General features: G+C 37.2%; 1 protein-coding gene across 1 annotated transcript; it reads left to right on the top strand.

Moving 5' to 3' along the window:
* The first annotated feature begins 172 nt into the window (after window positions 1–172).
* Window positions 173–26546, top strand: LOC129226123 (uncharacterized). The gene is made up of 9 exons (XM_054860722.1): window positions 173–243; window positions 4568–4680; window positions 5793–5897; window positions 6535–6602; window positions 15490–15605; window positions 16712–16777; window positions 20217–20310; window positions 22359–22417; window positions 26358–26546. Exons 1-7 carry the CDS (start codon window positions 205–207, stop codon window positions 20247–20249), a joined length of 540 nt encoding a protein of 179 aa, XP_054716697.1. The 5' UTR covers window positions 173–204; the 3' UTR covers window positions 20250–20310; window positions 22359–22417; window positions 26358–26546.
* Window positions 26547–27620: the final 1074 nt, after the last annotated feature.

Here is a 27620-nt window from a genome sequence, read left to right as displayed (position 1 = left end):
TCATTTGATATATCACTTGTGGCTGTAAGTTTGGTGTAATAAATATTATAACATGTTAAAACCCCGCTATTCATTTTGAAACACCCTGTATTCTTGAAACTCTGTACGTGTAACCGATATTCTATTGATTTATACGGCTAACTCCTTTACGTTCTTTTTCCTTTGCAGGTTTCTCGCCTCAAAGTGGTGTTGCCTTTTGGAAAGATGACCAACAACAGAAGTCTCATTGTAAACATTCCAGAAGTAAGTTACTTGTACTGTAATTACGGTAAGTTTGAGTTCGTTAACTGTGCCACGTACATTTCAGCTCCCCAACTATGCGCATGTTCACCCACGTTGTTGCCTTCGTAAAGTGAAAAGTATGAACCAACCTCGTTTATACGTGCTAACTGCTTAAAAGGCAAGCCAAATGATCGAAAGGCCGGGTAATCCGGGGAGGAAAGCAACAAACAAAGCAAATCCTCAAATAAGGGAATTAACTGTTCATTACGACAGAAAACCATATTTTACAGCAAAATTACATAAAATTGTTCAAAAGACATTAAAATACACATTTTCGAAATTCATAGAAAAGCAACAAGCTGTCGTATCAATATGCAATTTGCACCATAATACTTCCTAGGTGTACCAGTGGCCACATTGCTGTGTTGGCCACTGAAAGCTCCAGATCTAACAATTTGTGAGTTTTTCTTGTGTGATTTTGTCAGAAACAAAGTGTTCGTGCTTCCATTTCTGAAGGAATTGCTCCTGTAAGTATAAGGGAAATGATAGCAACATTTTGAAGCTACGGATAGCTAAAATGCTAGAATCATTAACAATGCATCTTCTATGCTGAGTATGGTAGGAACTGAGAAACTGCATCGATACCTGCCATGTCACCAGAGATCACACATAGAACACATACCAAAACTTGAAGAGCTGATGTTACACTGTAAACGTGATTTATTATAATTAAGTCAAAACAACGTTCATAAGAGCGCTTTCTTTTCTGTCCCAGCCAATACAAAACCCCGTGTACAACCAACACCTCGAAATACTAAATGCCTATCGCACTTACCTCAAAAAGTGAACTTCCGTCAATGACTGCGTTTACTTCCGGTACGGAGGACAGCGCTACCTAACGGTAATCCAAGGATGGCGTTGCTACGGCGATGGATTTAAACATTCTCCTCCTGAATATCCATCCATATATCGTACTAATTCTTAGAACATCATTACCCAGCGGCCATCCAACGAAGGCGTTGCTATCGCGATGGATCCAAACAATTCATATCTAATTGTTAGTTGATTGATTTCTAAGTTTAGATTTAGAGGTTTAGACATTAACCAGTAGTTAATTTATCTGCTATTAATTTCTAATACTTTCAATAGACGGCAGTGGCCTCCGTGCCAACATTGACAGGTCCTCCCTCGTTCAGAGTTCATTTTGGCATTATGCTAAGAGCGAGAAAGTGATAGGCATTTAGTATTACGGAGGTGTTGGTGCACCGTATCCCACGTTTAACTTGAGTGACCATTTATTTTCGCAACCGTTAGCCGAGGTACTAGTTGAAACAAAATAAGCAAAATAGAAGTAGAAACAAGATATTCAGAGTTTGATGCGAGAAAAAAAAAAGTTAATGAATTATACGCAACCGAATTTTTCATACTTCCCGCAGCTCCATACATTTAAATTTGGAAAGATCACAAGCATAAAAATCAATTCGAAATCAAAAAACTGACATAAATATGGCCCATTTTCACCAATCATTGCCACGCAGCGTTTTGTGACTTATTCTGCCGTGTGCAGGTAAACGGCAGCATCTGCAGAAATGAGTTTTGCAGATACTTGAAGAAATGTGTGGGGGATTCAATACTAACACTAGGAAAATGTTGGAATTGTGCGGGGTTTTTTTTTTTTTTTTTCCGCGCCTTTTTTTTCGGCGGAAACCAAATAAGCAAGCTTGTACAATAAAGCTAACTTACAATAGGTGACAAAAAAAAATTATAATTAATTAATTTGAATAATGGTTTTTTGAACTCAAATTATGTTTTTCGCTATCATGAGTGTGTGTGTGTATAGGCGTGTGTGTTTGTGTCGAGGCATGAGTGTGTGGGTATGTGTGTGTGGGTATGTGTGTGTGTATAGGTATGTTTATGTATGAGTGTGTGTTTGTGTCGGTATGCAGGCAAGAGTGTGTGTGTGTATATATGCGTGGGTGTTTGTGTCTGTGCAGGCATGAGTGTGTGTATGTGCGTGTGTGTGTGTGCAGTCATGAGTGTATGTATGTGTGTATGTGTAGATGTGTGTATGTATGCGTGTGTGTGTAGGATATGGACGCAACCTGGAGACGGTTTTCGCTAGAGGAGCAGCATCGTGAGGCCGGTGGACGGTGGTGCTGCAGATGGAGGCGGGGGGGGGGGGAAATAAAATCAGCGTAACGCCAAGGACAGTCAAATAAGAACAATAAGTAATCGTGATTGCTCAAAAAAAGAAAAATTCGCAGTTACTGCGCGTTAACCACTTTACTCTAGTGGTCATTTACATATCTTCAGGGGCTATATAGCAATTTACAATAATAAATTAGGTAGAAGTAGATTATATGTGTGCAGAGTATTTATTTTAATCGTACGAACCTTTGTCATGTGACTTTCCGTATCGCAGCATTACACATCAACTTTCACGTTTGTCTTTCAATAGCAATATAGAGGATAAATATATACTGCTTTTCTTACTTTACAGCACGTCGTCATTGTTGCTCTTCTAACAGGGTGATATGTTCCTGTCTCATTTTCTGCACGATTCCTACTCTATATATACACTGCTCAACATTGAAAATGCAACACCAAGAAGGAATGTTCAGAAATTTATGCAAATTTTAGAGTAGACGTACATCATTGAGTTATGTAAATGATGTGAAATGCGCAGCTCTCCGACGCACGTGAAGTAAAATATAAGGGAAGGAACTTGCAGAATGGGCAATATTCGTGTCGTTATTTCCGACAGGAGAATTATCGAAAAACTTTTGTTTTTGTCTTGGCGGATACGTGTAACACGAGAAAATGACAGGCCGACGCGACGTCAACGAAGGCACTTCCAGCAGATAGACGATTTTACGAGGGGTATGGTGATCGGACTGAGAAGGGGAGGTTGGTCAGTACGTCAAATCGCAGCTGATACCCACATGGATGCGAGCACGGTGCATCGGCTGTGCCGAAGATGGTTGGAACAACGAAATGTGGCAAGATTGAGGGGTGCAGGGGCAGCCAGAGTGACGTCAGAACGCGTGGATCGACGCATCCACCGACAAGCTGTAGCAGACCCACAAGTCACTTGTTCCTCGATCCTGCAACAGGTGCAAGATACCCTGAATGTTCCCGTGTCAACCAGAACCGTTTGGTCGCACGTGGTCTGCAATCACGGCGTCCGCTAAGAAGGCTGCTATTGACCCCACAACATAGACAGCAACGTTTAGTATGGTGCCGGACTACAGCGAAGTGGATGATAGAATGGCGAAATGTCGTGTTCTCAGATGAATCCCGCTTCTGTTTATCCGGTGATAGTCGCCGCATACGTGTGTGGCGTCGACGTGGAGACAGATCTAATCCGGCAGTAACTGTGGAACGTCCCACCGCACGACAACGTGGCGTAATGGTTTGGGGCGCAATTCCATATCACCTCTAGTTCGTATTCAGGGCACTATGACGGCCCAACGATACTTGGATAATGTGCTGCTGCCAGTAGCAATCCCTGACCTTCAAGGGCTACCTAATGCAATTTTTCAGCAAGATAACTTCCGACCACACAGTGCTCGCATCTGCCAACATGCTCTCCAAGGCACACAGATGCTTCCCTGGTCACCATACTCTCCTGACCTGTCACCAATCTAACATGTATGGGATGTGATTGGATGCCGTTTGCAGACTCTGTCCCTGCCTCGTTCAGAAGACGAACTGTGGTAAATGGTTGAAAGGGAATGGAGAGCCATCCCTCTGGACACCATCCGCACCCTTATTGACTCTATGCCGAAACGTGTTTCTTCGTGTATCGCTGTCCGCGGTGGTCCTACATCCTCCTGAGCCGACGCCGTTCTCGCTCTGTATTCTGCCTATCATTTTGAAATTAAGATCATTTGTTATTCCTTGCTTTCTCTGTCTTTTTTTTAAATTTCATCACTTTCTTACCACTCCTTCTTGGTATTGCATTTTCAATGTCGAGCAGTGTATATACTTTAGAATTTGGAACTCTTATCTAGTTGAATTTTAGTTGCAATTATTTCGAACTTTTGAAGGTTTTTTTTTTTTAATTTTAATTTTTAAGTTGAGGATTTTTTTAAATATGACCGCGGGGACCTTAAGACCGTATAAAACGTAGGTTTCGGATTTTTTCTTTCCTTCTTTCTTTTTTCTTTTAACTTTTAGTTATAATCTTAGCTTTCGGGAAAAATGAAAATGACAGACCTTATCTGAACATTGAATAACTCTCTTTTTATAAATTAACCTTTTTTTTAAAATTCAAAACAAATGCATAATGTTTTGAACTAAAGCATTACAGATAAGCGTCAAAAAGTGCTTCACTATTTTTCAGGTTCGTTTAGAAAACTTCACGTTAATTGTCGTCGATCTTTACAGGCAGTGGGTTCTTCATAATTTCAAGAAACTGTCCCATGATTTCCGGAACAAGGATGAGGTCATATCTGGGTAAGCGCTTTTTTTTTTTTTTAGTAAGATGTTGAATTTTATTTGAAATATATCGTACTCTACTATAATCAAGGTGGTTTTTTTTTATTCCTCTTGTTAGCGTTTACGCAGAGTAAGCTAAACCTTATTTTAGTTGGCTTTTACTTAACACATTGACTGCGTCGTCGACAGCCAATATATGGACTCCCTGCGCGACCGCCTGTACTTCTTGTGCATTCTCTTCTTCTGCAACTGGAAAAACATTTTCAGCGTTGCCCTCTGTTTCAGCTATGAAACCGTCTGAAAGGTCATTATCAATGGATGCCGGTTGAAGGTCTATAAGAGCAGGCTCAGGGTTGGTGAAATTAGTCTCTTCGTTGTCGATCTCCCTGTCGCTCAAGTTGCAACTGTCCCTGTCACCATCGTCAACTAGTTCATCATCCGATAAAGTAACATATTTCACTGCATCTTCGAGCGACATATACTTACGTTTGCTCATTTTACGTTTTTATTTACTCCACAGACTACAGCACAAAAAACTCGCGCGCTACCTCGTTTGATCGCGCGCACGTTTGCTTGCATCAGAAAATGTTTTCACAGCAAACGCAGTAGTGGCGCAATCTTGTGTTCTCTTTTTGAACCTTGTCTACAGGGCCGGATTTAGGGGAGGGCAGGCGGGGCTACTGCCCCTGGGCCTCCACAACAAAGGGGCCCCCCACAATAAAATTTTTACAAAATATCCTAACTTTCGCGGGTCAAAAAATCGAAAATATCGGATACATGCATATATATCAAAATATTCGGATATATGTCAAAGTATCGGATATTTTTGAAAATATGATGATCTTTTTGAATCCTGATTAGGGGCTTCCACTCCTTTGTGGCCCCGGGCCCTCCACGCTTCCAAATCCGATCCTGCTTGTCTAAATGTTCGTCTATGAGCGGCAGAACAGCCAGAAAAGCCAATGGAACCCGCTGAAAAAATATAGCAACGTGTTGGCTGGAGGACGAGCTATCTCGTCCCTAGCGCATACAGCATAATTCTGGAGGACGAGTTATCTCGTCCCTAGCAGTCAATGTGTTAAAAAGCTGTAATGCTGTAATATCAAATCCTCAAATGTACTTTTTTCCAGACATTGGGCACTGGTTTCTGGTTCTGTAAAGGACTCGAACGGGGAAAGCATCCTTGTATATTTTGATAAGCTGATGGATCCATATCTTCGACTTCATACTACTGAGTAAGAATATTGTTCTTATCAATCTATCTTTTTTTTATTTTTTCGTTTCTTTACTTTATACATTCTTTTTAACTCATACTACTAAATATTTTACACTAGCTTGCATGACACTGATATGAAATAAGTTTGTAACTTTACAGTTTCATTAACCCGGGATGATTTCTGGACAAAAATCATATCTATCAAAATTTTACTAAAACTGAAGTTACCAGTTTCGAAAGAAAATGCACTTGCAGTTGAAATTATAGTTAATGTGTAGTAATTACTACAGGAATGCTGTAATTCTTGGACGGTGAAAAATACCCTAGCGTCTTACAATTTTTAAATGTATAATATTTTTCTTCCTGTGTCATATAATACTTTTGCTGTTAAAAAGAAGTTGAAAGAGCAATTTAAAAAAAAATAAAAACGCAGAACCAAATTTTAAAACAAATGAATAAACAACTCTGATAAAGTGTTGTAAATTACAAAGAGAAATCTTAGATTTCTTTTTTTTTTCCCTACTTTGTTAAAGAATTTTCTCAGCATAAAAGTTTTTCCAACGTTCAGGAATTACGCCGGAGAGTTGCAGTCCAGATATTATCCCGGGTAATTTTTGGGATTATGTTTCATCTTTGATAGCGGTTTTTCCTTACAGTTATCTCAACTACGGAGGCTTTGGTGCATTCCTAGCGAGAGAAATATCGAAATCTTTGCTTTCTATGGGTACGTAACTATATAACTAACTTTTCTTTAAATAACTGCTTCTTTTTATTGGTTTCTGTTCTGTATTTTCGAAAAAAAAAAGGAAAAATATTTTAAATGCACTACATTATGAACTTGAAATCATGTTTTCGATGTTTTTGAAAAAATATTTAATGCTACTTGATTTGAAAACTTTTCATAACACACAAAAATAACGTATTCGTTTGTGTTTTTTACTTCCTTTTACAAAAAAAGAAGTATTGCATTCGCAAAAAAATTTTCACTCAAAAATCGATCTTAATTTCCATTTTACTCACCCCCGAAAGAATGTTGAGTTTTTTTTTCGACTCGACCGCGCGTGGATAAGTGCCTAAGAACGTATAGACATGCGAAATATCCATAAAGACGATTCCCGAGTTAATTACAACGAATTTTCTCGTGACGTCTGTATGTATGTATGTCGCATAACTCAAGAACGGCAAGTCCTAGAAAGTTGAAATTTGGTACGTAGACTCCTAGTGGGGTCTAGTTGTGCTTCTCCTTAAGTTGCATTCGGATGTTCCTAAGGGGGTCTTTTGCCCTTTTTGGGGGGGGGGGGAAATCATTGTTAATTTCGATGTAAACTCAAGTAGTGCTATAATTTGGCGGACACTTGGCGATATATCGCCAGTCTTTTAACCGCCAAGTTTTGTAGCCAACTTGGCGAGAAATTTGGCTGTTTTTTTTTTTTTTTTTGAGCAATCACGATTGCTTATTGTTCTTACTTGACCGTCCTTGGCGTTGTGGTTCTTTTTCAGCTTGAACCAGGGGCCTCTGCAGCACCACCGCCCACCGGCCTCTGCAGGCCCGTCGGAATCCGTTTTTCCTGTTCGGAGGCGTTTATGTCCTGTACATATACACACTCATATATACACACACGCCTATGTGCATACACACAGGTCTACGCACACACACACACACAACTACACACACGTAACTACCCAGGAGGAGGGGCAAGCTTGGGGGGACAGGAGCCTTTTCTAGAAACAATAACTCCAATGATTAGGACCCTGTCGCACCTCGTGATTGCGAAATACATAATTTGAATTCAAAATGTAAGTATTCAAATTAATTATTTTTTTTTTTTTCTTCAAATCTGTTTTAATTTGGCCACTGTTGGTGATATTTAGAGGGTAAACTCTTGAATCACATTAAAATTGCCAGTAATGGGGAAATGACATCAAATTGGGAGTAAAAGGAAGTCATGTGATGCGCACCATTAGCTCGTTTAATTTATGGCAGCCTGCAAAACGTGTCTGAATGCTCGGTAGGAAAAGAGATAGTTTTCCCAGTACAGTACCAAATCAAATAAGCTTCAGTTTGTTGGACATGGATTTGATTTTTGCGTCTGTTAACCAGGGGAGCCCCGGACTTAAATTTTTTGGAGAGAAAAATTCTCGATTCACCGAATGAAACTCCGAATTTTACCGCACGATAAAATTCGGATTTGTTCCACATCTACCCCGAATGAGAAAAGATTACATATTAGGCATCATTAAAAAAATGCAATACTGTACATTGTCTCCAAATTTGACAAATCATTAGAAGAATATTACCGACTAAGGAAAATTTTGGAGATCACATTGGCCTCCCGTAACCTCCCACATGAGTGCCCCTGCTAGTAACCGTTATTGTTAGACAGGATTTATGAATTTCGTTTTTAGGCATTTTTGGCGAAATAACTGGTTTGGGGCTATTAATTAATTACGTAAGGGTCCCGAGAAGGAGAGGAGTTGGAAAAATCTCTACATAGCCGTATTTCGGGTGGGGGTCAACCCCTCCCCCCCCCTTCAAAGTAGTATTACGTAATATTTTTTGTCGATATTTTACATTAGAAATCACGCTGCGCAGTGGCTCGGCAGGAATGATATTTCATTTGCGTCTAGATAGTAAAAACGTATTAGGATGGCGCTGTTTTTTATTTGTTTTACAAAGAATGAATAGTTTAAAGTGTAAAAAGAATCACACTATGTATGACATGTTTTACTTTTAATTAGTTCGCGTCATATACAAAAAAATGTTGAAAACACATTCAGTCTGGATTCCAACTTTTTAGTAACTATTTCTTTACACAAAATGATTTAATTTAATAATAGTGAATTTAATAGCGATTCGAGTGATGTACAATCCGTTATTTTATTGTTTTGAAAAACGAAATGGAATCTTACGGAAGAATAAGGGGGAGAGGTTTTAAAAATCTTACGTACCCTTACGTGGGGGGAGGGGGGTCTAAAATTAACAAAATCATCATCACGTAATTAATGAATGGCCCCTTTTCTCTGCTTCCTCAGACATGCCTAAGAATGTCTTCTCATACAATTTTTTAATGCTTATACTTTCTTTAGTATAGGTCCTTTTGAAAATTTTAAGCGTGCAAGATAAAATGTAAAACGACTAACGATGCTTGGAGTTTCGCGTTTGATTAAAAAGCTTGCCTCCATCAAAAATCATAAAAAATACATTAAAGGCACATACCATACACCGACAACCCGGTTATCCCATCTAGGGACTGCAGTTTCGTCCTAGTTTGGACTCGTCAAGAATAACCAAGCAGATGCCATCTCATTGAAGCTGAGAGTGCCAACAAACTGGTAGATAAAGTAAATTTATTCGAGGCATTCTCGTCAGTATTTTAAAAAGAAAAATCAAAGTCTTTAACCACAACATTAAATAGAAAACGCATTGGAGATGCTAAATGTATAAATTTATACGTAGGTTAACAAAGAAAATTGTATTCGTTTTCTATGTTCTTCGACGACATATTTTGTTGCCTTCGTTTGTGAGTTTTAAATTTCAATCGACGTTATTTGTTGAGCTTGCATTATCAAATTTTTGAACTCTGTCAATAATATTTGTTGATCTTGCACTTTGAAATTATCCATTACGACTTATATTTTCAGTCAAAACACGTGTTTTTGGGTTGACTGAACTCCCTTAGCCGACTATTCCGTTTCACGTTTAAATCTCATGCATTTTTGCATTTGAATACTAATACACTAAGCTTTATTAATTACGTGGGCTTACATTTTAAGTTTGATAATACAGGGTCTACATAATAAGTAATGAGGCTCATTTTTACTTCCTTCTACAAAAAAGGAAGTATTGTATTCGCGAAAAAAATTTCACTCAAACATCGACCTTAATTTCCATTTTGCTCATCCCCGAATGAATGTTGAGTTTTTTTTTTTTTTCGACTCGACCACACGTGGATAAGTGCCCAAGAACGTATAGAGACGCGAAATATCCATTTTCACGATTCCCGAAACGATTACAACCAGTTTTCTCTTGACGTCTGTATGTACGTATACGTGCGTATGTATGTCGCATAACTCAAGAACGGTATGTCCTAGAAAGTTGAAATTTTGTGCGTAGACTCCTAGTGGAGTTTAGTTGTGCGCCTCCCCCTTTCGGTTGCATTCGGGTGTTTCTAAAGGGGTATTTTGCCCCTTTTGGGGGGGAAATCATTGTAAATTTCTTTGCAAATTCAAGTGGTGTTATAATTTGGCGGACACTTGACGATAAATCGACAGTGTTTTTTTCGCCAAGTTTTGTCGCCAACTTGGCGACAAAGTTGGCGATTTTTTTTTAAATCTGGTTTTAATTTGGCCACTGTTGGTGAAATTTAGAAAGTTAGCCACTGAATCACATTAAAATTGCAATAATGGGGAAATAGCATTAAATTGGTGTAAAAGGAAGTCATGTGATGCACACATCAGCTCGTTTCTTGATGCGACTGTACGTCTCAAGTGCGCTCAAACTGGATAGGTTTGTGGTGGGGGTTACAGTTGGGACTCACTCCTGTCCGCAGTTGCCTAGGTGTCTTTGTTCGGGCAGCATCGTCGTTATAGTGTACCTGTGTTGCAAACGTCGGATCCAGCTCCAAAATGCAGAGAACATTTGAGCAGCGTTACTGCTGGGCCGAAACCCCATAGTAGAGTTAGGTACAAAGCGTTGTGTTTGATTTGGTGGACTTTTGGATTGTAGAATATAGTAGAAATAATAGTTGAATTCATTATAACACATTGAATATTTATTAAATAAAATAGTACATATACAATTCTAAACTAAGCTTAGATATTTAGTCAGGAAGTAAACATTTATATTCAAAATATTAAAGATTTTAATAATTAAGTACATCATGATTCTGCTCTCCAAAGGAATTAAACTTTAATCTACTGGTTTAAATTAAGTAGTGGGAAGTGGGAGCTAGTATAGTACGTGCTAAGATTTCGGTCCTTTCTCCACGTTTCTATCATGACTCCGGATAAAACGTCTCGGAGAAAACCAGAGCTCTCGAAAGCTCTTCTGCCCTCAAAACACTATCTTCTCTATCCTCGAGAAATCCTAACTCCCCCGTTTTATACCGGGGGATGTAGTTCCCTGATCGGGCACATTCTCAGAGTATCATGGTTCAACATCTGGAGAGCCAGCTTCCAGGAAAACCCTATGTTTTATGGAGTACGGAGTGTCGCAAAGTGTCAGAATGGAATTTTGTTATTCCCAAGTCTTCTATTTTATGGGCTCGAAAATGTCAGAACTTCAGAAGTTATATCCTGCAGCTGTGACTCGGGAACGGGAAAATGTTTGAAAGCTCCGAAAGAAGCTAACCCCTTTTGACCCAATGCGGGTGTCACAGAGAGAGGAAAATGCCCTTCGGAATTCCAAGTGTCTTTTACTCAAAACAAGCGATGGGAAAACTTTCCCGCCAAAATGTGTTTACTTCTAATTTTCTATTTTATGAGATGCAACTGTTAGCAGAATGAGGGAGGATGTCCCTTTCTAGGCATGTGGGGCAGAAGGTCAAACTCGGGCCCCACAATCCGCCATTTTTGTTTTGTAGGGTCATTACTCTCATTTTTTTTTCTTTATCATTATCAGTGGGAAACTTATATGGGAAGATGAACGTTCAATTACCCCACATTCTTCTAATTCATTCAATTGCCGTTTTAATTCGGACCGAAGAGATTCGGGTACGGAATAAGGGCGTGTGGAAGGTAATTTGCACAGATCTACGTGTAGATTCGGAGTTTCTATATTTGATCTGCCCATAGTGTAGATTCTGGTACTAAAAATATCTGCATATTTGTACAGTGTTGAAGAAGTTTGGTTTTTGTTTCATTATCTAAATGCGATAAATTAAAATCCGATTCCTTAAATTCATCCTTCCTTAGTTGTTTTATTTTTTTCATATCCCGTATTTAATGTCCGAATTAATGTTTGCCATTTTTGTATTTTTGTTGAGGGATATTTCCTCCGAAGAAAGGTTTGAAATAACAACTGAAACAGTTTTATCTTTTGAAATTTTTGCAACCGCTGTATGTATTTCTAAAAATGGATTACGTAAAATTGGAGTTAACAAAATGTCGTCTCCTACTTTAGCGGGGATATCGACAGATAAATCAATAATTTTGGTTTCATGTGGTTGCAGTGTGTGCTTTTTCCTGAGAGTGTCTGTTGACGAAGGCAAATTATTAAATGAAGTGGAATTAGCATCATAAAGTCTCGTTGAAACAGTATTGGATGCAAGCGTGTCATTGTGAAAATTAAGTTGAAATTTGTGTAATTTTAGAAAATCATAGCCCAAAATAGCCCTGTATTGCGACGGAAAATTTTTTGTAACAAAAAAATTGTGCCGAAAATGCTTATCACCTATTGTTATTGGAATTGAAATGCAACACTCAAATTTTAAAGTTTCGCCTGAAATAGTTTTTATCAAACTGTCCTTACTAACTGGTTTGATTAAAGGATCATTTTTAATTTTCTTGTACACAAAATCATCAAGGAGACTAACGCTAGCACCACTATCAACAAGACAAACAGTGTCGAGGCCTGCAAATTTCATTACTAATACGAGTAAATAAAAATTTGAAATATTTGGGTCAATTTTCTGGGTATTCAAGACGCATGGAAACGGCTTATATTTCTCGGTTTGGGGATCGCTAACCGTTTCATTTTTTTCTTTTATTTCGGCGAGCCCCACCTCTAGTTTAAAGGACGCTGATTTGTAGAGGGGTGAAATTGAGAAAAGGCGCACTGCTGATCTCTGTTATTCTGGGTCTAGGACTGAAAGTGAGGGTGGAAACTTTGGCGCGGCAGATAAGAGTTGTTGTAAGGGGATCTGCTGGAGAGCTAATTCTGCGGGGGGAGGACGGGGGTGCCATTTCTTGTGCGATTTCGAAAATAACATTCGCTAGTGTAATGATTCGTCCTATTGCAAATTTCGCAATGTCGTGCATTGTTTTGTTCGTATGTGGGTGGAGGTCTGAAGCTTCGGGAATTATTTTGCCCGTGTGTATTTACTGATCTGCAATTGCCTGAAAATTTTTGCCTATAATTAGGTGGAGTTCTAAAGTTATTTGTTCTGGGTTGATATTGATTTCGAGATTCGCGAAAGTTTGAAGAGATTTTTAAATCCTGGATATCTTTAGTTAATGAAGAGATCATTTCGTGCGTGGCACGCGCATGTTCGGACAGGATGGTAGCAAAATCGCAGTTAGTCGGCGAGGTGGTTGTCTGAGTGTTTGTGTTATTTACTGCGTGTTTATTTTCAATTCTGTTCAACTGTAGCAATTCCACGAAGTCGACCGCTTCCTGGAACTCCGTGGGATTTTTCATTAAGACTGATTGTTTAAATTCTGGGAGTAAGCCGTCAATGAATTTGGACAATTTTGTGTTATTATAAATTTTCTTAACGTCGGCGTTTTCTAACGCGATATCGCCAAAAAATTTCAATGTGGCGGTGGCGACCCTAGCAGCAAAGTGTTTAGCTGGCTCCTTTTTGTACATTTTACAAGATGAAAATAGTTGTTGTCGTGATGTTAAACTGAATTTAATTTCAAAAAAATCTAAAAATTTTGTTTTGAAATTATCATAGTTAAGCTCAGAAGATAGATCCGGGCAGTTTATCAAGTAATTTAATGCGTCACCTCGGATTAGTGATTTGATAACGAACAATTTCTCTTCATCGGAACAATTGGATGCGTGGTAAGACTATCAACTAATAGTACAAAATATCGGGGTGTGACAGCAGAAGCGTTATCGAATTGTGGGATAAGGGACTGAAAGGTGGCTAGTTTTGAAATAATGGGAAGGGAATTGGCACCCGCGGGAGGATTTTCGGAGTTTGTATTTTGCATGATTACACAATTTTTTTTCTGGCAAAATATTTCAATAAACAAATAATAAAGCGATAAATTTTCTCGAAAAAACACAAATAAAATACGTTTTCAATATCGATCCGTCATAATAGAGAAAAATTAAAACGATAAATAATAATTTCATTTCACAAAAAAAAAATCAGCAAGTATAAAATCAAACAAAAAAAATTTCAAGAGCCTTAAATTGTTTTTAGACATGACCACGTAAAGCTATAGACACCATTTAAAATCCGAAGAAATCATTGAGTCTTATTTTAAAAGTGATATAATATTACAGGTACAAAGTGATAAGATGAATCCAACTAAATGAATGCAAACAAAGTCATTTCTCTAACAAAATAGAAAAAGTCACGGTATCATTTACTGTTGCCTTCGACTAAATTAAAATTCGCATCATCAATAAACATTCAAAAATTTGCACGGCATCATTTACTGCTGCCGATCACTACATTTAAATTCGCGTCGTCAATAACCGTTCGAAATGGTCACGGCATCATTTACTGTTTCCGATCACTAACTTAAATTTCGCGTCATCAATAACCGTTCGGAATGGTCACGGCTTTCCCGCCAAAATGAGTTTACTTCTAATTTTCTATTTTATGAGATGCAACTGTTAGCAGAATGGGGGAGGATGTCCCTTTCTTTGCATGTGGGGCAGAAGGTCAAACTCGGGCCCCACATTACGCTATAAAGTTTCGTGTGGAACTTGGTAAATCGGCCTCAGAGACTTTAGAGATGTGTAAGCAAATGTTCGGAGGTAATTTTCTGTTGAAGGCGCATGTGTTTCGGTGGCACAACCCCCTTCAAAGATGGCCGGGAGAGCGTCGAGGATGAATCTCAAACAGGGAGTCCGTCAACCAGCGGAACGTACGCAAATGTGGAAGATGTGCTAGTTGTGCTAAACTCGGAAAGCCGGTTATGTGTGAGAATGGTTGCAGATGTAGTTGGACTTGATAAAATGACAGTTCACAGCATCATCGCTGAAAACTTGAGAAATAATGGAAACACCTGCTTCATCCTCCGAGACTTTCTGGTCAATAATGGCATCTCTACGGTTCTCCACCCCGCCTACTGCCACTATTTAGCTCCAGCAAACTTCTTTCTATTCCCGAAGATGAAAACATCACTTAAAGAGTATCACCATGGAACTCTGGATGCCGTGAAAGCGCTAGTAGAAGACTTTTAAAGGACATTGTGGAAGCAGACTACAAAGCAGCCTTTGAAGCCTAGAAGACTCGCTGGGATAAGTGTGTGCTAGGCCAAAGGTCCTATTTTGAAGAATTTAAGGTGTGAGTATTAATATCTGCAATAAATTCTCAGAATTCAGCTCAGTATCATTACCTTTTATGCAGGCCCTGTATTCCTATTAAATTCCAAATTACAGTCAATGTTTTTATTTTTGTTAAGAACAAATTTTCCATTAGTTTTTTTTTTTTTTTTTTTTTTTTTGTATGATTGTTAATGAACCTCTTTTATAATTTTTTACCAAAAACCTTGAGAGGAATTGACAAAAGCAAAAGATGGCCCATATTCGAAATGGTTTCTATATCAACCTTTCCTAAAAGTGAGGAGGGGCTGCTTTCTCATAAACCCTGCCTTCCTTATTTACAAAGAGTTAGCAAGAGAGCTCTTACCAACCTTAAATCTTTAGTCAACATATTTGTTTCACGAACTTCGGAATACTAACTCACGTTGAACATTCCGTATTTCAGAAGTGGGAGAGCTGCCTGCGGAGCAAAAGACCACCTGGGACGCCTTGTTGAGTACTAGAAATGCCAGTCAATGCCTACTCAACTTTTTTGCAGAGAATTTTGATATTGATTCCGAGGTAGGTGTACACCGTTATTCATGAAAGTTAAATAGGAATTTCAAGAAAGTTAAGAGTTTTACAAGGTACTAAAATTGTTTTAGCTTTAAATCTCTATGTGCAATTTTAATGTTTTTCTGATTTTCTCTATATATTAAAAAAAGTAACGTCAAAGAAATTATGAAATTCTGTCTGTGGCCGGCCTGCGTCCAGGAGACTCCATAGCACTTATAGAGTAACGGCACCAATAACAGACATGCTTAAGAAATCGCTCTCAGGTTAACTCAATTTTCTGAGCCTTTTAATGTACATTTAGACTTTTAAAACTATTTTTCTCCCATGCAACTACATCTCATCTAACATTTGGCTTCTTCTGGATCCTTTGAACTTGTTAATTCTATTTTTATTTGCTCAATTTCGAAAGAAGGCCCCCAGTAACTAACACCGACAACTCTGATACCCAGTATAAGACACGATGAGAAAATTATGAGCAATGGACAGAATCCCCCTTTCCTCTTCAAAATGTGCAAAAGTACTTTATTTTTAGAACTAAAGCTTTATTAAATTCAGATGAACATGAAACACCGGCAGACCTCGTGGTGGCTGTTAATAACCTTCCACCACTGCCTTATAAATACCAACTGGCTCGTAACATTCACCCTGATAACACTAGATGGTTGCACCGTATTCATGGGCCACACAGTAACATCCGTTTCACCCGCCTAAAATTAGCATTATTTAAGTCCAAACTTACGACTGTCTGATACTGGACAGTTGTTTGTTACTGGTGCCGTTACTCTATACATCATTAAAATTTCGTACAAAGTTAGTCCAGTGGTTTGCACCTGTTTTTTTTTTTTTTTTTTAACTTCAAACTAGTGGTTTTTTTTTTTTTTTTTTTTTTTTTTTTTGCAATTAATTTTTTAAGCACTTTAGCCTTTTATGAAAAATTAACGAGAAAATGAGCCGAAACATTTTGCATTAGGTCTTAAACCACACCCTCTGAAAACCATAAAATAATGAAAAAAATAAACATTTTTTGTTGAAAAAAAAAAGCTATGTTATTATCATTTTTATTTTTTTCTTAATTGTATATTTCAGTATTATTTTTTTTTGCCTTTTTACAGAAAAATCGGCACGATGCTATGCGAGTAATCTTCTTGGATAGAATGTCTCTGGAAATAGCATACGAAGTAAGTACTATTTGTGTAAAAATGTAATAAAAGAAGAACCTAATTTTAAGGGAAAATATTCTTGTTACGAGTACAAAGTATAAATAAATTTATATTGAGAGGAAATATTCATATGATTTTATTGAGACGTTAAACCAATATTTTAGAAAAGAAAAGCATGCTGTGGGAAGCTTAAAAACATAGGTTTAACACGATAAATATATTTACAATGTTCAAAAACTCACTGTAAGTTTGGAGCGAGAAAAAAGAAAATTGCTTCTATTTTCTGTAGATTGAATAATTTTTAGACTAATTCAATTTTTTAAAAACTTTTTTCGAAAACAAAAGAAGTAAATTAAAAAATCCTCAACTTAATTTTTTTTTTTTTTTTTTTTGGTTTGCGTAAATGAATCGACATAGAAAAATGTGATATATGCAAAAAGCAAAAAAATGTAAGCTTTTATGGTGTGCTACGCAAGTGGGACCAAAATTTCAAAACAATTTTCAAAGAAGAAGGAAAGGAAATGGGGAAAAAAGAAATATAAGTAGGTAACAATCCGAATAAATTTTATATACATTTCAACTAAAGATAACTTGAAAAAAGGTATAAATTTGATTAAAAGATGTTATTCACGAAGTAAATTATACTCATTTAGTTTACATCTTCAATTTGGTTATTTTTTATTGAATTATGATAAATATTGTAAAGCGGCGCAAAACTGAGAGATGTAGATGTATAATATTACTTCACTTACTTAACATTGCATTTTTAAAAAAAGTAATCTAATTTATGTTGTAGGATGACGGCACCAGTAACAGACATGCTTAGGACATCGCTCCCGGGTTAACTCAATTTTCTGAGCCTTTTAATGTATTTAGATTTTGAAAACTATTTTTCTCTCCTTTAGATTAGTTTATGCTATTTTTATTTGCTCAATTTCGGAAAAAGGTCCGACCCCCAGTAACTGATACCAAAATTTCTGATGATACCCAGTAACAGGTTAGGATGAGGAAAGGATGAGTAATGGACAAAATTCCCTTTCTCTCATCAAAATGTGCGAAAAGTTCTTTATTTTTAGAACTAAAGCTTTATTTAATTCAGATGAACATGAAATACTGGCAGACCTCGTGGTGGCTGCTCCTTCCACCACTGCCTTGTAAATACCAACTGCCTCATGAAATTCACTCTGATAAACACCCGATGGTTGCACCGCATTCATGGGTCGCAGCAACATCCAGTTTCACCCGCTTATGATTCTTATTAGTATTTAAATCCAAACTTACGACTGACTGTTACTGGACCCCTCGTTCTGTTACTGGTGCCGTTACCCTATGGTTTGTTTGAAATTCATCTTTTTCTCAAGTCAAGTTATCTTGTCCCATTCAAGAAAATTGTTTTTTTTGAAATATATGTTTGTTGAATTTTAACTTTATTTAGACTTATTATCTTGTGTTAAGTTTTTACTCCCGACCGAGAAAATTTTTGAAAATGCCTTTGAAAACGTGAAACGTGTTCTTTTTTTCCTTGCGTGTAGCGTTATTGATATTGTTAGAACAGGAATCATTTTTCGGATATGAGCTAATTCAGACACTGCTATCGCGATAAGCTCATTATATGTTACTTCTAAAATGGAAAATCTTACTTTTCTAAAAAGTATCTTTTTCCCCTTAAAAATTTCCCTTTCTTTCATTTACAACGCGTATGATGTGAAATGCGTAATATGTTTGCACTAGAAAATCGCCCGTCAAGGAATGACGGTTTAATATTGCTTCTACATTTGAACGAGGCCATTGCCTGTTTGGGAGATATTTTTGATAGTTGAAATTTTAATCCTAACTCCAGTGGATCAACCCTAAACTCCAGCAGGTGAAGTCCATTGTTGACCATTTTTTCGTTTCTTCCATTCCCCTGAAATGACATAGTCTTACCAGTAAAACAGTTAAAATACCGGATCCAGTTCAGCCTTGTCACAGCAAAGCCTTTCCCTGCACGTCAAACATTACCACAATATATTATCAAAATTATCATACCGATGCCGTGGCGCGAGTTTCATTGTTGATGGACGTCAGGAGCGTTATCAGATCATTGGCTATTATATATATATATAAGGATTCTTGACAGAAATTAGAACTTTCTACTACAAAGTTTTAAATATTACTATTTAAAGTATTAATTAATATTTTTAGCAGTATTTGAAATTAAACTTTATGTTTTTGGACACTTTATTACATTCGTGTAAATGAAATGCCAAAACCTTTACAAGTACTCATGTTCTCTCACTTCATCTCGCTGTTATAACAATACTTAATTATACTAACAATTGCAGAATTTGGACTTTATTTGTCAGAAAACGTTTGTTAAATATTGAAAAATTTGTAAATTTAGTGGAATAAACGGTCAGTAGTTGTTTTATGAGTTTAAATCAACTTATGGGGAAGTAAAAAAGCTGTCGAACAAAAAGTTATCCAATGTGGAAATGCGCGAAAAAGGTCGGGAGGAGGGGGGGGCTTAAAATTATGACAGCTAGTGACAAGGGAGGAACTTTTAGTTGTTTTCCCTAGTCACTTTTTTTTTACACCAAAGGCTAGGCGTTTATGTTTTATTTATTTATTTAAAATTATTGCACACTGCAGAAAAAATCCAAGTACAGTTGCAATGCAAGCAAAAGCAAAAACATAACTATAGCAATTAAAACAAATTGTACCTTTAAAAAATTAAAACATCTTGACAAAAAGTCATTATTAAAAATATTTAAATTGCGACAGTAATGGTTAAAAAGTTTGTAAAATTTAAATGGAAAAAAATTATGAACGTAATTGAGTTTAGCGAAAATATTTCTATAGCATGAGTCCTTTATTTGGAACAGCAAGTTAAATGCTGGGGGAGTATCCGCTTTAGTTGTGATATCACACATTTTGGTTGAAATAAAAATATTTTCCTCTAACAACCTGTATTTTTATTATACTGTGACATGTAACAAAGGGGTGGTAAGGGAGTTTGATAAGGGTTTTAGACCTAAAAAATAAAGAACTTTTGCACATTTTGAAGAGAAACGGGAAATTCGATCCATTAGTCATCCTTTCCTCATCCTATCTGTTACTGGGTATCCTCAGAATTGTCGGTGTCTGTTACTGGGGGTTGGATTTTTTCGAAATTGAGCAAATAAAAATAGAATGAACACATTCAGAGAATCCAGAAGCAGCCAAATTGCATGAGAGAAAAATAGTTTTAAAAGTATAAATACATTAAAAGGCTCAGAAAATTGAGTTAACCTGAAAGCGATGTCCTTAAGCATGTCTGTTACAGGTGCCGGTACTCTTTTGCCTCAAAGTGGGATCCGATTTAATTTCAAATTGTAAAGAATGGACGAGGATTATGAAGAGAAAAAAAGTGGCTTTGGGAAATCAGTTTTGAAAATCCGAGATCTTAAATTTCTATGTTTATAAATTTTTCTTCCAGAGTGCGAAATCCATGGTGCCCAGTAACCCCTGATGATATCTTACCTGGATTGGACTTGAGAGAGTTCAAGATGTTCTTCCTCGCTTACGCGCAGGTACACGCCATTGCTATTTATTTCACGTATGTGTTTGCACCCTTGAGATAAATATACAGGAGGGTGGTTCGAAAAAATAGATTTTTTTTAATTTCGGAATCGCGTTACCTCTTAAAAGTTGTAGTTTGGTATCCACTATGGGGAAAAATAATTGAAAAAAGTATAAATTCGTGCATAAGGCTGAAAATTCGAAAAAAATGTGTTAAAATTTGAAATTTTTAAAAAATGAATAAAATTATTATTAATATTTTTTTTTTGTATTTTTTCGTAACGCAACAGCCATAAAGTATCGGTGTATAGCGTAGTTTTGACCTAAACAGTATTTTATAGCTTTTACATAAGATCTTTATTTCGTGCATGAGCCATACATTGCGCAGTAGATTTTAACCCAATTTAAGGCGTATGCGCAAAAGAAAGATTTTATGTAAAAGCTATAAAATGTTTTTTTTAGGTTCAAACTACGTTACATACTGACAATTTATGGCTGTTGCATTATGAAAATAAAAAAAAAATAATAATTTTATTATTTTTTGAAAAATTCAATTTTTAGCATTTTTTTTCTATTTTTCAGCCTCATGCGCAAACGCAAAATGTCATTTTAGAACTTTTTTTGTCATTTTTTCCTAATTGAGGATACCAAACTACAAATTTTGAGAGGTAACGCGATTTCGAAATAAAGAAGTCGATTTTTTCGAACCACCCTAATATACATTACCCCCGAGGGTCCCCTGTTCCTGTCACTGACGTGTGACATACCAGATGACCCTAATATACAGTCAACCCATGGTTGCTATGGAGTTGGTAAACGTCCAGTTAAGACGAGTCTACCTAAATGAGGGCAAAAGTAAAAATTTTATGCTCGTGCTTCGTCAATTTCAATGTGACTCTGCTTAATTTACAGGCTAGCATACATCTCTGCAAAAGCTGGCATCCCTGGAAACTAATAGATGCGTCCATTTCCGCCTGTAAACCGGAAGTTTGTATTTCCATCTGATCGGTGGTCAGACTACCTATTCTTCTGTGAAAAGTTATTAAAATGAAGTTATAGGTAACAGGCTTCTAGTATTAAACTTTGGACATAACAATGTTGAATACTGCCATGAAACGCCCCGCAAACTGTAAGGAAAACTCCGAAACTTCACTGAATATTTCCCCCGGTATTTCACGTTTTTCAAAAGAAACTGGTGGAAACAGAAGTATTTAGGAATAAAGCTTCCTGAACTGCTACAATAGTTTTGTTTTTCAAACCTCGCAAGTTTTAGTAATATTTTGTCATACTGAATGGCTTATCTGGGAAATTATTAAGCTGGTTTAAGAGATAGTTCTAAATTCATACAGTAGCAAACTTAATCAACTTTAAACACGTTCAGAATAAGTTATTTTTTGAAAAACTAGTCGTTTAGATTCACTAAGTTACCGTCCAATAGCCAGGGCTATGGCAAAAATACATGAAATACACCACCAGCTCAGTCAATTCCAACCGAGGACTGCAGTTTCGTGCGTGTTCAGCACTCATCAGCCCGGCATAGCAGTTACAGAATGTTATATGACAAAAAATATCACAACTTACTTTTAATGTTTTAAATATACTCCAAATCCTTCGGAAATAACTTTCTTTGGCATATGCTATCAAACTTCATCATAAAATAAGCTGGAATATGCATGTTAGTGAAAATAAAGTTGCCTAAACTTGATGACGTACTCCTTAGCAACCATTTCAGTTCTTGGGGCTTTCTGTTGCGACGGTAACGGTTCAACTCGAAGATTGCAGGCAAGGTATGGTATTTTCAGTAAGTTATGTTTTTGCACTTTTGGCTTCCTTAAGAGGTTTTCCACCTCCAGCTCAGTCACTCCTATGCCGGGCTGATGAGTGCTAAGAAGCACGAAACTGCAGTCCTCGGCTGGAATTGACTGAGTTGGTGGTGTATTTCATGTAGTCGTTTAGAGTTAAGAGACTAGTTAGGAGTTAAACTGTGTAACGCTGAGCAACGTAGCTAGTTTTGTTTAAAACTCGAATGCAAACTGAAATTGGAATCGTTTCATTCCAGGGTTTTTGCAGCAATGAAGACGTAAGAGATCCAACAGCATACATTCCAGTTCGAAAAAGGTAAGTTGTAAATCCGCAGATCTAGGCATACGCCTGTTTCGTGCTTCCAAAACACGTGAACGTAATATTTTTGCAATTTTGTGCTTTAATAACAGAATTTTTTATGCTTAGAATATAATCATAACAATGATAGGTTGTTTTTCCTACCTTGACACTGTACTGGCAGAGGTGAAACTATTACCTTGTTCGATTATTTTTATGAAAATTTTCCAAAAAGGGATTTTATGTCAAATATAGTCGCCAAGTTGGTGACCCAGAAACATGTCAAAAAATCTGGTGACGAAACCAAAATATTTACATACATCTTCAATTTAACAATTGAAAGTATTAGTCTGCCTTCTACTTTTCAAAAACCTTAAATACAGTCAATTCGCGATAACTCGATCTAAAGGAACCGGCGAAAAACTTTGACTTATCGGAAGTTTGTCTTTTCGCTAGTTTCGATTTTCGACATTTTAATATTAAAAACCATCGAATATTTTAATTAATATATACATATAACAGACAAAATTACAGAACTTAAAAGTTTTCAAGCACAATATGCGCAGTTTAATCAAAAATATTGAGAGAAAAAAAATCAAAAGCATGTTTTTGAATTCTATACTGCTGGAGCCACTTGAGTTGAGCTGATTCTACTTCAGGAAAGGTGCACATCTTCATTCGTTTCAAATTCGGATTCATGGATTCTACAGCTTTAGAAGTTTCTCTTTTTCTTTCAATATCATTGAAGGAATACTTACTTACTTAGACACCTTTAATAGTAAAAAAAAAAAAAAAACTCACTCTGTCTCTCATGAACTTAGCAAATGATCGAACCAAAGAATGACTAGGAACGCTGCTTAATTTCGGTCAGCCTTTGAATAAAGGTACAATCAGTTGACTTTACATCTTAAAAGCTAATTCGTAGTACAGCAACATGTCACGTCCCTGTTGTAAACAATACAGTATAACAAAAGAAAACAAGCTAACTCATTTCCGCACGTGTAACTCCTTTATCGCACATTGGCTCAACAGGTGCTCTTCTTGCTTTAGAGGTCTATTGTGCAGGAGTTGCAAGTGAAGCAAGGGCGGATCCAGAAAATGTTCAAGGAGGGGGCGATTGTTTTTTACTGTTCACTCTTTGGAACTTTAATCTCTTAAAACTTTCGAAGGAGTGTACTGAACCCCCATTTCTTACCCTTATGTAAACAAAGGCGTCCTATAGTGGTGTTTCTTTCAAAACATATCCAGGGTGAGCCTTTGAACCTATCCCTAATTATCATCTAAGATCGTCTAAAATTGAGATTTTAGAACTTCAATTAAAAAAAAATCCTATTGATAGTTCTAGTCCCTATCTCCAGAGTAACAAGAGATGGGTTACGATTGCGTTTTCAAAACTTTAATTCCGAAATAGCCCTTTCTTCTAACACCATCTAAGATTATGTACAATTGCGTTTTTGGAACTTTAATATCTAAAATATACTTGAAGAAAGTACTAGTTTTTCGGCTCAAGGAGGGGGCGAACGCCCCCATCGCCCCTCCCTTGTATCCGCCCTTGAAGTGAAGGTAAATTAATTTTTCCCTCATAGTCACTTGTTTTTTTTTTTTTCTCTCTCTCTCTCTCTCTCTTCGTACTTTCGAAATAAATTTCGAATCAGCTTTGAAAAAACATCCAGTTAAAGAAAGTTATCTTCGAGATATTGAAAATAATAGACACAAAATTAAAGACAAAGGGGTCGGGGGGACTTGATAAAAACTTCGAGTTATAGTAATAGTTGAGTTATCAGACTTAGAGTTATCGCTAATTGACTGTAGTATACTTAAAAGCTTATGTAAGTAACATCTTTCAGTCGTTGTAGCGATCATTTCTGAATTTGCATAAAGACACAGAGAAACTTGTGTCAGGAAAATATTTGCAGTTGTCACATTGTGTTGAAGTCTCAACTATAAATGGTTTTAAACTAAGATACTAAACTTCGTTTAAAGCCAACTTAGTTGAATCAACTTTTCTTATAATAAACCGATTTATTCGAGCAGCGAGGGTGCCCCAAACTTAAATTTTTGGGAGGGCTAAAATGCTCAATTTGCCAAATGGAGCTCCAAATTTTACCGAATTATAATAGTGTAGAGCCGAAAGGAACTCCAAATTTTTCCGAATGATGATGATGATGCTAAATGGAAACTCCAAATTTTACTGAATGATGATATTTTGCCGAATAGAACTCCAAGTTTTACCGAATCGTCAGACAAAATTTACCAAATAAAGAAAATTTTTGGGAGGTCACAGTGACCTCCGAACGGGGCGCCCCTGCGAGCAGCTGCTCCACAACGCTGAACCTCCACACTGAACCGAATTATCTCAAGTGGTTTACTTGTGTGTAGAGCGAACGAATCATCAATTAGAACGGGCAAAGCCTTGCGGGTACCACTAGTACACTCCTGTTTGCGAAAATTGCAACATCATAGTTGAATGCAATTTGATACACAGTTGAGTGGTAATTGTACAAATAAATGGTTACATTTTCAAGTCAAACAAACAATAAAAAGAGATAGAAATTAGTGTTTTGTGTGGCCACCACGCGCCGCAATAAGAGCGGCTACACGACTCGGCATGGAGTGAAACTAAGTTTGAATATCTGCCTGCGGAAGAGTATTGCATATTGCTTCTATGGTGCAACCAAAGTTCGTCTGTCGAAGCAACAGGGGGAGGATCACAAGCGAGACACCGCCCAACGAAATCCCACGCATGTTCATTCGGTGACATATCCGGGGGATATGCAGACCAAGGAAGAAGCTGTACCTGCTGCGAATCAAGGTAGGATTTGACAGCCCTGGAGACATGTGGATGAGCATTATCCTGCTGGAATACAGCCTCTGGCAATCCTTGCAGGAAAGGAATAGCTTGGGGCTGTAAAACTTCGTTTATGTGTCGGGTACTGTTCAAATTGCCCACAATTCGTAGCAATTGTGATCGTCCATGATATGCCATGGCACCCCAGACCATAACTCCGGGTGTGCGTCCACTGTGGCGTTCGATAATGCACTCCGGAATGTGCCGTTCACCGGCATTGCGCCTGACACGAATTCGGCCATCATGGTGCCACAAATTGAAGCGGGATTCATCAGAAAAGACGACCTGCTGCCAATCAGCCCGCCAGCTCCCTATGCACATTGGCCCATTGTAGCCGCAGGCGGCGATGGTTTTGCGTGAGAGGAATCCTGTATAAAGGAATCCTTGCACGCTGCCCACGCTGCAACAGACGTCTCTAAATTGATGAAGCACACAATGAAACACCTGTAGCTGTTGACCACTGTGCTGGTCAATTGTCTATAAAAGAAGCTGTGCGGTCCGTCAGCGCCATATGCACCAGGTGTCTGTCTTTGCGAGCTGACGTCACATTTCGGGTTCCACCCCCGGATTTCCGAGCTGTTCGACCCTCGTCCGTCCACTGCTTCCAACGCAATCATACACGCCTCGCTACAGGCGTCTATTCATATTCGGTTCGATCCGCCGTTCAGAGAGGGCGCTGCTCAGCATACGCATGAGCTACCGGTCTGCAATTCTAATCATTTGCGTATCATGCCATACTTTACATTTCCTGCAATATTCAGCTCACTCGCGTAAGTCCTTCGTGGTGTTGCTATTTTCACAAACAGGAGTGTATTACCATATAATAAGAAGAGCAGTTTTCAACAACTTTAAAAAATAACTTCCACTAGTCACCTTAGAACTAATGAATGATGCAATAAGCTGTGTACAATGCTGCCTCCTTTTTTCTCTTTCTTTTTTTTTTGGGGGGGGGGGAAATAAAGAGTGTTAAACCTATATTTTATAACCTTACCAGGAAGGAGAGTGCAGCACTGCCTTTCTTTTTTTTTAAGTCAAAAATACAAAAAAGATTTTTGCACGTATTTAACCTAAATGACTGCACCTTACATATTTCTCTTTCTGTCGTTTCAGGATCAACGCTGCCGTGTCGAGTTTCCGTAGCTTCGCGGATACTTTCCAATGTGATTCTCTTCCTGCATGCCACCTGTGGATGTGAGCCAGCTTCCCGCGCATTTTGCTCGAAATAAGAACTTTTTTTACGTAAAAAAAGTGTCGCAGTCGAATTGTGTTTCTTTTGTAAATAAATATTATTAAAAATCAGTCTTTGATAAGGGATTCTTCGAGTCATTTGACCAGTTACTTTCACGAATTTGTTTTCAAATCAATGATAATGGAGCACTTAGTAGTATTCAAAGCGTTTTCAAGCGAAATTAACTATTTTTTACGCTAAAATTATCCATCATCTTCATTTTTAATTTTCTGTTGCAGTACTTAAATAACTATCAAAAAGAGAAATGTGAGATAAAATATCGTGCGCAAGGGATCTTAAAATCCGACTTAAAAAGTGCAATAGTGGTTCACTTGAACGAATAAAAAACACCCAGACGGGGAATTAAAAAGATATGTATCAAATAAAAAAAAAATTCGTAGCCCAATTATTAAGTGTGGCAGACGTAGCATATAGTAGTTGTGCAACGGAGAGATGGCGGATGAACATTTCATTTTGGAAACATAACATTTCATTTTGTTGTCGGTACTATCAGTAAAAACACGTAAGGGAGGGTGGCCGAAAACAGGTAAGCCATCGTATCCCCCCCCCCCCATGATCTATAAGCGGCGATGCATACGTATGTCGTGTTTACATGAACACACCCGAGTTTTAATCAGTCCCAATGAAGCAGCATGGCACAACCAGGCTTAAAATAATAAAAAAATGATACATTTCTAAAAATAAATGAAGCTTTGTAAATTGTGATTAGTAAAAGACCAGAATATTTTTTTGATTGTCAATAACATTACGTTATTCTGACACCATCCACCTACAAACTACGATAGTCATTTCGTGTGTTTCTTTTTTTTATTTTAAGGTTATAATTATTGAAATAAGAAACGTGCTTTTGGACAAAGCGGGTATAGGATTTAATCATATATTTATTCATAATTTCTTGACTCTTGTGCTGACTTAGATTTTCTATTTCAATAGGATAAGTATAACTTTAAAAAGTAATTTTTTAGGATGGCAATTAATGAGTCTAATTATTTAATCAGTTATTTTTTTATGTTTTATAAACTAATGTGCTGATTTTAAATTGGGTAATTTCAACTTCTTTATATTCTTTTTTAATAATTGCTGGTAGCTAGTCAATTATTTTAATCATTTATAACTTCATATTT

The sequence above is a fragment of the Uloborus diversus genome, chromosome 7, assembly GCF_026930045.1.
Source record: "Uloborus diversus isolate 005 chromosome 7, Udiv.v.3.1, whole genome shotgun sequence".
Classification (NCBI taxonomy): domain Eukaryota; kingdom Metazoa; phylum Arthropoda; class Arachnida; order Araneae; family Uloboridae; genus Uloborus; species Uloborus diversus.
Note: the sequence above shows the minus strand (reverse complement) of the source record. Positions and strands in the feature narration are given on the sequence as shown.